General features: G+C 37.8%; 1 protein-coding gene and 1 non-coding gene across 2 annotated transcripts; both read right to left on the bottom strand.

Moving 5' to 3' along the window:
- Positions 1-3881: 3881 nt before the first annotated feature.
- Positions 3882-4393, bottom strand: LOC145112862 (uncharacterized). The gene is made up of 2 exons (XM_079048981.1): positions 3991-4393; positions 3882-3898 (listed from the first exon to the last, which is right to left on the bottom strand). Exons 1-2 carry the CDS (start codon positions 4391-4393, stop codon positions 3882-3884), a joined length of 420 nt encoding a protein of 139 aa, XP_078905107.1.
- Positions 4394-6886: 2493 nt separating this feature from the next.
- LOC145117952 (small nucleolar RNA R71) lies at positions 6887-6993 on the bottom strand. Its single transcript, XR_013712943.1, has one exon. It is a non-coding gene; the product is annotated as a small nucleolar RNA R71 (small nucleolar RNA).
- Positions 6994-11858: the final 4865 nt, after the last annotated feature.

Genomic DNA, 11858 nt, shown 5'->3' with positions numbered 1-11858 from the left:
TGTAAAGTAAAATGTTTCTTACTCTTTTACATTCGAAATTGGTAAGTTGTGATGTTTTGGATAAAACAAAGACCAACTAAGACCAGTTTTGTGAAGTGTTATTCTTGATAAGAATCCGCACTAATTCTTGAATATTTGTCTGTCAATGAATGTTTTCTTGACAAAGAGAATCTTATATGTCAAGAGGTCAGTGGGAGTAGTAAAGATCTTGAAAAGTTTTAAGAACTAATCAAGAATAAACTTGTTATTAATCACTAGCACACGACTTAAGGTTTATAACCTATCGTGTTGACATATTCTTGTTTTTGTGCCCATTCCAGTTAAAGTTGACTATGCATGTGAGTTCTATGAGTTCTCAATTGTTTTCATAACAAATTGGAAGCAATGGTAGGCCCTTGTGCTGCTAGGTGGCAAGAAATTTAGATTGAACAAGTTCAGTCCATATGAGTTTGAATTTGTCAGACCTTGTCTTATGATAATGGCAGACTCACATGGATAGGAACACATACACCATAAAATCTAAGTGTCATAAGGTTTCTCCCCAATTCATGAAAATGATTGTGAGGAAACACTTTCACTTAGTAGATTTTAAGGAGATAGCAGTTGTGTTAATTGCATTCTCAAATTCGATTATGATTACGACATCCCTCTTCATAGTTCGAATTGTGAGAAATGGAAAAAAGTCTAAACATTTGAGACTTATTACTGTAAGTTCTGAAATTGGTTAGACACACATGTGAGCTATCTATGGAAAAGTGTATGAGTTTGAGAAGCCTATATAAAGTCTTATCGAAGCATCTTGTATTAAAAATCTGAACTTTGGTAAGAAAATCAACAAGTATTGATTTCTAGAAGTCCAGCTTATTTCTGAGTACATGTCAAAGCTAGTGGGAGCATAAGTGTTATGCTAGTAAGATAATAATTATTATGCTAGTGGGAGCATAATTATTATGGTAAGTGTTGCGAGTTAGCAATGTTAATTACAGAAAACAATGGTTTCAATTCACAAAGTTGTAGGGTTTGAAAAGTTGTTTCGCTATAATTAAGGGAGAGGAACTTATACTTTATTTCTAAAAGCTTAGATTGTGAGATTTTAATCAAATTTAGTTATGAACATATATGAATGTTATGTTGAAATGATTCAACATAAGAAAATTCTATATATGGAAATTTTATAGCGAGAGACCGGTAAAGTATCATGTCTTTATGTAAGACATTATGAATCGTATCCCATATGATTCGGGTATAGGATCGATTTCATATGTTATAATATTTATGTGTTCTGAATTTTCCAAATGCCTAGGGAATTAAGAAGGAAAAAGGACCAGAACCGGATATGACTAAAGTTGATATACAATTGCTAAGAACAATCTAAGGTTCGCCAAAGATTGGTTGCTTGTGGGCAATTGGAAGTATAGTAATGGATGGACCATATTGACATTATTATGAATATACAGGATTATATTAATAATGAGTTATTGTATGGGAAATATGGAAATGTTTCCATATTGGGAGTTGGATATTAGGAATCTATGTGTTGGTTAGAAACTTTTATGCAAGAAGGATGTTCAAAGGAATATACTTTGAAACTGAGACTTCGCTTCCATGGAATTGTTTTGTTGTCAACCTCCAGTGGAATACTTTGTAATTTCATTGTCCAAGTCTTTGTGGCTTTGGTGCATTGAAATTACAAAAGGATCATTGCATAACAGTTAGAACCTAACACATTCTAACAGTGGCAAGAATTTGGCATTCTCACACTTGTGATAAATATTTGGAGTTGTGAAATGAGTTTCATCGAAGATGTATTCAATTGATCTATTTCACAAAGAAAGGACCATAGGTAAACATAGTGTGCATGCTTGGAGCATGGAATAACTATTGTTTTAATTCAAGTATAAAGTTGATAAATCGAAACATTATACAATGAATAATGTGTAATCAATATGGTGATTAAATAAAAGGTGTTTTATTTATATTCAAAAGTTTTGAGACCATATTGGATTCGATTATTCTTGTGTTTCACTTTGCATGTTTTGACTTCCCGAATATTAAATTATTCAAACTATCCACAGTCGATCATACTTTGGAAGTAGGTATTAAATCTAGACTATCATGAATGGGTCTGTAGATTGTCTAAAGGTGTTTAGACATAGCACAAGTTTGTTGCAGTATTCATGAGTACTCCTGTAATAAGATTTGAGTATTGGACTAAATTCACGCTCATTTGAATCATTTAATGGATTTTATCACGAGTGATCATGAGACGATAATATCTTATATTCTTGAAACCAAGACATGTGAGTTGTAGTTTACAAGTCAGTTGCACATTGACATATGTAAACACACCAGTAACTTGGTGTTATAAAACATATTGTTGTGTGTGATTTGATGAGTAAATAGAGCAAGCATATGAGTCAAAGTTTATCCATTCCTTTTACCCAATGTGGGATAAAAGCGATATATGTGGGCCCCTCGATGATTTAGTGATGACACCCTAAGCGCTTGGCGAAGCCCGGACTGATTTGATTTGTTCAAATTAGTCGGTCGTTATAAAACGGAAATCGGGAAACAAAACATGAACATAGAGAATGATTATAATCCATGTCTCAGTTCATACGACATCTTGTAGAATGTAGGAATATATGATACCTTATCTAATGTACGTGCCATTGATTTGTTCAGAGTTTGACAACGGCTTTCTGAGAGCTACGATTGCTAATCGGATTTTAAGTTGCATTGGCAGTTATAGTTATTAGACTTATCCAAGTGGGAGACTGTTGGATTAGGTGTCTAAGCCCATAACTATAATTGGTATGTACTTGACCCGATAGTAGCATGGTCCATTTCGGGTTGCCTTCACCAGAACAATTTGATAGATGGATATTTTAGTAAGAGGGTATTTATGATTTATTAATATATTATAAGTATAATATATTAATTGAGGAATCATTTATTTAATTAGTATTGATCAAGAATTAATTTAGAATTAATTTAGTGATCAAAAGATACTAATTAAATTGATACATATGAGTTGGGCTAATGATCCATGGTTTGATTTGTGATGGGCTTATGGGTGTGTATGTATGTATGTATTCATAAGCTAAAATCGGTTACACCTTGCATTCCAAGAAGTAGAATCTGATTTCTAGTCTCCTAAATCTCTCTCATATCCATCTAGTTGTTTATTGGTGTTTGTGACATGTTTGAGGTATAACACTTGGGGTGCTAAGTTCTTAAAGGCCAAATACAACAAGTTCTACAAGCTACATAAAGAGGTAAACTCCTAACTAGTATTTTATGTTGTTTATGTCAATTGTATGCTAGTTGTAGGCTTAATGCTTTGGAAACAATTTTGCATGTATAATTAGAGAAAATATAAATCCAAAGCATTTTGGGTTGTATGTGCACCATAAGATGTTGTAGTATACAAAAACCCAACACTAAGATCAAATGATTCCAACACTCCATCCTTTTGGAGTTGGGCGATACGTTTCTTGTTTATGTGCCGAAGACGACAATGCCACAAACATGCTTTGTCCACACCATTGGACGAATCAATATGAAACAAACTATTTCCTAGGTTATCAACACAAGTCACAGTTTCATACAAACCATTACAAGGTAAAGCTTCAAACATAAAAACAACATTATGATAAGCAAAAATAGAACCAACTTCATTATCAAATGAATATCTAAACCCTTGTCGGAATAGTGCATGAAATGAAATAATGTTTTACTTCATATCTGACGAATAACAACAATTAATCAAATTAACCCTAGCACCACTACTTAGCACAAGCCCATATGTTCCAATCATGGTAACAAGTTAAGATTGCCTATTCCCCATTATCAGATTGAGCTTCCCATGCTCCACCTCATCACTTTATCTTAGCCCCTGCAAATCAAAACAAATATGGAAACCACATCTTGTGTTAAGGACCCATGAATGAGAAAGTTGTTTGTTATTAACTTGAATAGTCTAAATACCGGAGCAGGACGCCTTGATCTTGTCATCCTTCACGTCTCGCAAGTACTTAGGGAAGCTTATTCTCCAATGGCCCTTTTCACCATAATTGAAGCAAGTGACCTCTTTTGGATCACTGACCGCAGGGATATCAAAGTTGGGTTTCAACTTTGACCCACAGCTAGACCCTCCAACATAGGCCTTCCCTTTCTTTCCGGATTGGGAAGGAGCCTTTCTCTTTTTCCCTTTTCCAGATCCAATGGCCAGGGTAGGAGCATTTGTCACTGTAGAGCCATGATTTTTCTTCATTCCCGATTCAACAGTTTGCAACAAATTATGGAGTTTAGTCAATGTCGTCTCCGTATTGTTCAAATGATATATCAAAATGAACTGATCATAACTAGGAGGTAATGAGTTAAGGACCATGTCAAAGGCCAACTCATCATCAAATGACACATTGAGCCTATGGAGTTAATACACGTACCTTTGCATCTTTTGTACATAAAAGCTTTGACCACTTCGAAGTGCTCGTGTCACGCCTTCTTGTGGAACTTTCCAGCAAGGTCGAGAGCCATCTTGTATGGCCAGTATTTAATATGTGCATGTTTATCCCTATATTTAGTATAAAGTTTTATCATTTATTAGCTAATTAATTGCATATTATGGACAAAAGGTACTTAATTATGTTTGAATTATATTTTCAGTCCAAAAGAAGTACTCGGAAGCAAAAGGAAGCAGGAGTAGCTATCGGGAAGCTTTGGAGTCAACAAAAGAAGAAAGGCTCAAAAAGCACAAAGGACTCGGCGAGTAGGGACGTCTACTCGATGAGTTCCTACGAAGATTCGTGAAGCAGGGGAGTCCTTGACTTGCCGTACACGGGAATTTAATGAGGGACTCAACGAGTCGATACAAATCTATAAAAGAAACCCTCCAGATCGATAGACGGGACTTCTGAGAACCCTAGGAGGAGGAGCTGCGATCCAGAACGAAGAGAGATATCTGGAAGAGTGAAGATTCAACCCAATTCAAGTTTTGAAGGACAACTAAGGCAAACTTTGATTTCTCTTAACTAGATCTAGTACTTAAACCATGTTTATGCTATTGGATTTCGTTTTTAAGTTTTCTACTGCCTTAATTATGAGCTAAACTTGCTAACTTCTGTGTGGGTAAGACAATTTTGAGACTATGATTTGATTAATGGTAGGATTAACTTTAAATTGGTGATTTTGTTGAATTAAGCTTGTTAGAGATCCTTATGCATTAACCATAACTATTTTCTGTTAATAGGAAGACAATTAGGCTGCATGAACATCTCTTGATTGTTTACCTCATGTGATTTATGTGAACACTTGATTATGTGCTTAGGATTAGTGAATGTGAAACTAGGATTAATTAGAAAATGGGTAAGTTAATGTGTGAGCTTGTTTGATAAACCAACAACAAGAGGTTAATTGAATTGACAAATTGATTAACTATTACAAGTCTTATTCACCCCGAATAGATAACCTAGGGAATTAATTAATTTAGACAACTGGCCACTGCTTGAATTAGTTTATTTTCTAAGGATTAGCATAGCGAATGTGAATCTAATCACTTGAATCGGTAGCCAATAAAAGGTTAATCCATTGCACCATTACCATTAAAATCAACCATAGGATCAATTGAGTCGAACCTGAACAGAAGTCCTTTTAGACATTGAATTTAGTTGTTCTTTGCTTGCTTAGTTGTTAGTTATTTTAGTTAAGTTTTAGTTTAAGTTTCTAGTCTTGTAAAACTAGAGAAAACCCTAATTTTATAACTTGTCTCTTAGATAATATTAGTTATTAGTTTTAATTTTCCGTTCCCTGAGTTCGATACCCTACTTATTTAGCCATACCACAATTGATAGGTCCACTGCCTTTTGTGTGATAATTTATAATTAAAAGTAGGTTTAAAACTAGTTGATCTAACACACATCAAGTTTTTGGCGCCGTTGCCGGGGAACGGTTCAAAAATTAACTCTAATTCCTAGTTTTATCGATCCTTTGTGTGAGATTTATCTTATACAAAGTTATTTCTTAGGTAATTTAGTAATTAGGATAGGTTTTAATAATTTTCAGTTTTTAGAAGTTTTTAAGTATTTTGCTGTTTTTGCTCTGAACTCGCCGAGTGCAATCGAAGCTACTCGGCGAGTCCATCGCTGTTACACAGTCTCGTTTTTCATTTTATTTTATTTTTGTTCCTTTTACGCATTTTACTTGTTTTGGTTGCAGGCATTACATGACCAGAGGATCCAACACACCCTTGGTTCCTCCATTTGAAGATCCAGAATCCGCTTTGACGAAAGACAAAGGCAAGGGGGTTGAAAGCTCTAATACACCTAAGAACTCACCCTTGAAGAATATCAGATCTGTCTTTAGCAAGAAGAAGAGCAATAAATCAGGAGGATCCAGCATTTCCTTGGCAAACGAAGACCCAATCAAGGAGGACATCGAATACAACTCCGAATCCGAACCCGAGGAAGAGAGCGACTTTGAAGGCGAACTAGCTAACCCCATGGCTAACATCGATGAAGTTCCCATGGGGGAATGGAAGAAGATAATGCGTGACGATACCGGGCCGGGGCTTGTGCAACCCGCAATTCCCGCAACTGCCAACTTTGAGCTTAAAGGTCACATACTTGCTCAACTAAAGGAGATTCCCTTCTACGGTAAAGATCACGAAGATGCCTATAAACACTTGGATGAGGTCAACGATGTAGCTGATTATTTTAATGTTCCAAATGTGCCTCGCGAGACCCAACTGCTTCGTATGCTTCCCGTCACGTTCAAAGGTGCTGCAAAGGATTGGCTCAAGTTACTCCCTCCCGGATCCATCACTACATGGGCTAAGATGAAGGAAGAATTTATTAACCAGTTTTGCCCACCTTCAAAGATAGCCAAGTTGAAGAAAGCTATTGTCAACTTTGAACAACAAGCTGGAGAGTCCCTTTATGAGGCATGGGAGAGATACAAGGGCCTACTAAGGAATTGCCCACATCACGATCTTAATATCCAACAAGAAGTCTCCATTTTTTATGATGGGGTAAATGTGACTACAAGGCAGCTTCTTGACTCGCAAGGACCGCTCACCAAGAAGCCACCCCCGGTGATCAAGGAATTAATTGAGGAATTCTCTAAACATTCTAGAGAATATCATAACCCATGGAATGAAGTAAGTAGGGGGGTGGTGAACACTGTAAACGATAGCATGGCGGCAATGATGCCTAAACTAGATAGTTTAGATCGGAGGATGACTAAGATGGATCAAACAATCCATGCTATTCGGGTTGGATGTGAAAATTGCAACGGACCTCATCTTACTAAAGATTGTGATTTGGATGAGAATGGAAACAAGAAATCTCAAGTATTCTATTCAAGTGGCGATAGATTTGATGATAATTGGCGGAAATCGAAGAAGGAATGGCTCCCGTATGACGAGTACAAAAAGGCGAGGGAGGAGAAGTACAAGCAAAAAGAACGGGGTTTCTATCAAAAGGAGGAACCGGTTATGGAAAAGAGAGCTGATTTGGAAGAGATGTTCACAAGGTTTGTAGCTGCGTCCGAGAAGAGACACAATGATACCGACATTGAATTGAAGGAGCAACGAGTAATGCTTAAAGATCATCAAGCTATGATGAAAGATCAACAAAATTTGCTTAGAAATCAGCAAGCCTCCATTCACAACATTGAAAAGCAGATAGGACAGCTTGCACAACAAATCAATCAAAGAACACTTGGTGAACTTCCGAGCAATACCGAACAAAATCCAAAAATGGCGCATCTAAATGTGATAACCACTAATTCTGACAAAATTTTCACTCCTTTGACCTCTATTCAGAAGAAACCCAGTAAGGTGCAAACAGAAGAGGAGATTGAAAGGAATTCGAGCAAACCTGACTCGACTCGCCGAGTCGGTATAATGGACTCGACGAGTCCGAGAGCTGATGAGAAAAATTGTTCTCTTTTGAAATCTTACAGGCCCCCTTTGCCATTTCCAATCCGAGCCATACCAGTTGAGCAGATTCAACAGTATAGAAGATTTATGGAGCAAGTGAGAACCCTCCAAGTGAACATTCCATTTGTTGAAACAATACTTCATACACCCAAGTATGCAACTTTGCTTAAGAACCTCTTCACCGCTAGACAAAATATGGAAGAAGTTGCTGACGTATTGCTAAATGAACTACCAGAAAAGAGGGGTGATCCTGGAAGCATCTCCATACCTTGTCAATTTGGGAATATAATCTCTACTCATGCGTTGACCGATTCGGGTGCAAGCATTAATCTAATTCCATATTCTTTCTTCAAGAAGCTAAATTTGCCGGAGCCAAAGCCGATGCATATGAAGATCCATTTAGCCGATAAGACAATGATAAATCCAAGAGGAGTATGCGAAGATCTTCTCATCAAAGTCCATAAATTTGTGTTTCCCGTGGACTTTGTAGTGCTTGACATGGAAGAAGACCCTAGAGTTCCAATCATTCTTGGAAGACCATTTTTGAATACCGCTTGTGCAATAGTCGATGTGCGCGAATCTACACTAACACTAAGGGTAGGGAATGATTTAGTGTTGTTTAAAGCAGAACAAGAGAAAAAGAATGAAGGGATGAAAAAGTGGGAAATTTCCTTAGTGGATTTGGATGATGAAGTGTTAGAAAGAGAGCTTGCACTTTTACAAGAAGAAAATCCAAACAAATTTCTATTACCTTCTGAAGGGAATTTCGATGCTGGAGAAGATTTAAAGGAAATAGAAAGGTTGTTGGGGGAAGCTGAGTCAGAAGAAACAACAAAAATTGTGGGAACCTCACAGACTCGCCGAGTCGCATCGACTGACTCGACGAGTCCAATCGAGAACCTCAAGAATCATGAAGATCTTAACTTGCTTCTTACAAGTTCCTTTTCTGATCTTGACATGTACACTTCTCCTGATACCATGATAAAAGAAGAAGCGATTCAACTTGACGAGAGGGTAAGTTTGGGAGAAAAGGAGAATGCAAGGGGTTGGAATAATGATGTGAATAACTCATCCATTGAGTCACTCATGGCTAATCGAGAGATCGAGTCAAATACAATCAAGAGAACCAAACCTCGAGCCCGAGTGTCTACTAATTATGAAGTATGTGCATTTGAACCACCGGATTATTTAGAAGATAAGGAGGAATCCTTAATATCAAGTGAGGATAAGGTGACAACTATACGGGAAATCGAGATTGACAAAGAAGGAATACAAAAGATGGGTCCAAGGAATGGGGTGAAGAAGAAAAAGGTTGGGAAACAGATCAGTTATGCTATACAAGAGGATGCTACGAGGAAACGGGGAGACGAATTGAGACGGGCGTATAAAAGAAAGATACATGTTTACAAGACAAAGTTTAAACAACAAAAGATTAAGTGTGAATTCCCGATGGAGGAAAACGAAGAAATGTAGAGCGGGAAGGAGTCCAGCTAACGACTCCTCAAAAAGAAGCGCTTAACGGGAGGCAACCCGTCCCTAGAGTTTGCTTTCTTTTACTTTTTCTTTAGTTTTATTTTCGTTCTTAGGATTTATTTATTTTCATCTTTTAATTGTCCATAACATGACTACTTGAGGGTGAGCATGATCTGAGTGCGGGGTGGGTTGGATATATTTTAAGCAGAAATAAGAATAATATCACATTTCTAAAATGTATAATTGTCCAAAATCGCGACCAGACTCGCCGAGTCGGTTTGTTTTTTTTATCGATTTTTTTTTTTAATTTTTATATATCTGTAAAATTAGGGCTTTTAACCCTAATTGGTAACCATTTTTCACTCAGCCAGCCGACACTCGACGTGCGCCTCCCTCTTTCTCCTTCTCTATTTCTCTCTATTTCTCTATCAAGCAAGAAAGGTACTAAATTTCCTCTCTATTTCTGTCAAAGCTTTGATTTTTAGAAGATTGGAAGTGTAATTTGGTTGGAAAACCCGTGTTTGAAGTTTTAGAATTTCTAGGGTTTCGATTTTGATCCAATTAGGATGTTATGGGTGAAATTTCTTATACTATTAAGCTTGAGATACATCCCTGGGCAAACCCTTGCAATATATTTTGATTTTTATGGATGACATTTGACAGACTCGTCAACCGACTCACGCAGTTCGTACGACTCGTCGAGTCGATCTACGGACTCGGCGAGTCATGTCTGATACAGTTCAGAATTTATTTTCTAATTTTTATGATCGTTTCTGGTTGTTTGTGTTACGTATTTTTGCAGAAACATGTCTTCACGGGGTCAGAGTTCAAGAGGAAGCCAAGGGGGTTTCCCTTGGTTAAATTTCCCACAAATCGAGTCCAATTCTACGATGACTAGGTGGAAGAAGAAGCTTGCAGAAATCCGGAAAAAGGAAATTTGTGTTCCCAATGCAATTGATTGGGAATGGCTGGGGAGAGTTTGTTACGAAGAGGAGTTGGCTCCTTATTTAGTCAAGACATTTGTGCATAATGGGGAATCCATCACGTGTGATGGATGGAGTCGCATCTTTCGTATCCAAGAGCCGATCTACAAAGAGTTGTGCTTGGAATTTTTCTCCACAATACATTTCCGGGGTGGGGACGATTACTATAACCTCGGGAATATTATTTTTTGTCTTGGGGGCGAGGTTCGCAATTGTTCTATGGTGGAATTGGCTTGGAGGTTGGGAATTTATGACCAACAAGTGATTCACACGGCTGTATTTGGTACCTTTTTGGAGCATTGCCATAAGGTATTCCCGGATGGTGTCACAAGCACAAGTTGGTGGAACACTATTGCCAACAAAGTATATATTCCCAAATCGGCCCAAGAGGGGAGCATACGATCACCTACGCATCGCCTTCTTCACCGCCTTATTTCAAACACCATTAATCAAAGAAAAGATGATGACAAGGTTTCTAACCTTGATGTTTTTTTATCTTTGGAGCATCATTACACCCAACACCTTTTGCAACATTCCATGGTGCGTGGCTTCATACTTAGTTGAAGGGGCGGTCAAGGACCGAAAAACTTCTAAAATTAATGGTGGCATGTTTGTGACGCGTTTGGCCCACTCTTATGGGTTGATAGCTCGTGGTGCTTGGAACTTAATGACGATGGTCCCGACCCCTCCCTTTAATCCTATTCTTTTCCGAAGGGCTAGAATTATTGAGGATTATGGAGGGGGACATTATGCTATTCCACATGATGATGCTGTAATCGGACCCGAGGAGCCGGGTAGGAGAGTTAGGCAACGACGCGGGCCAGCACCTCCCGATCCACCGGTTATTCTGGTGGAAGATGAAATACCCCCGGAATGGTTTAATGTTGAAGGAAGGCAATATCAAGATGATTTGGCGAGAGGAGTGAATTTTGCCAACTGGTCCTTCATCCAAATGTTTAATCACTTTAACATCCAACATGTGGACGGAGGCCAATTTCCTTATATACCAACTTGGGAGGAGAGGATAAGCGCAAGGCAAGTTAGAGCCGGAGGGAGCGGGGCAATACATGATGACAATGATGAGGAAGAAGATGAAGATTGATTTATTTATGTTTTGTGTTTTGTTGAACAATTTGTTTTGTCTTTGTTTAGTTGTTTGTTGGAACTTCTAGTAATTAGGATTTTTAATTTCTCATGGTTTGTTTAGTGTCTTTTCAGAGTTTGAAAATGGGTTGCTTACAAAGAGTCTCACGTGTAATAGGAGTTTTGAGTCTAGGCGGAAGCGAGAGTGAAGTTCAAGTATCGAGTCCGGTCATAAGGAGCGTTCACTTGAGTCTAATTACTGCAGAGAAATATTAGATTTAATATGATTCTGAAGTGGTTAGCTTTTATCAAAAAGATTTGGAGCAGAAAACAGAAAAATTTTCACCCAGCGACTGACTCGTCGAGTGCATTTACTG

This window comes from Lactuca virosa, chromosome 5, assembly GCF_052849685.1.
Source record: "Lactuca virosa cultivar CGN04683 chromosome 5, Lactuca_virosa_CGN04683_v6, whole genome shotgun sequence".
NCBI lineage: Eukaryota > Viridiplantae > Streptophyta > Magnoliopsida > Asterales > Asteraceae > Lactuca > Lactuca virosa.
Note: the sequence above shows the minus strand (reverse complement) of the source record. Positions and strands in the feature narration are given on the sequence as shown.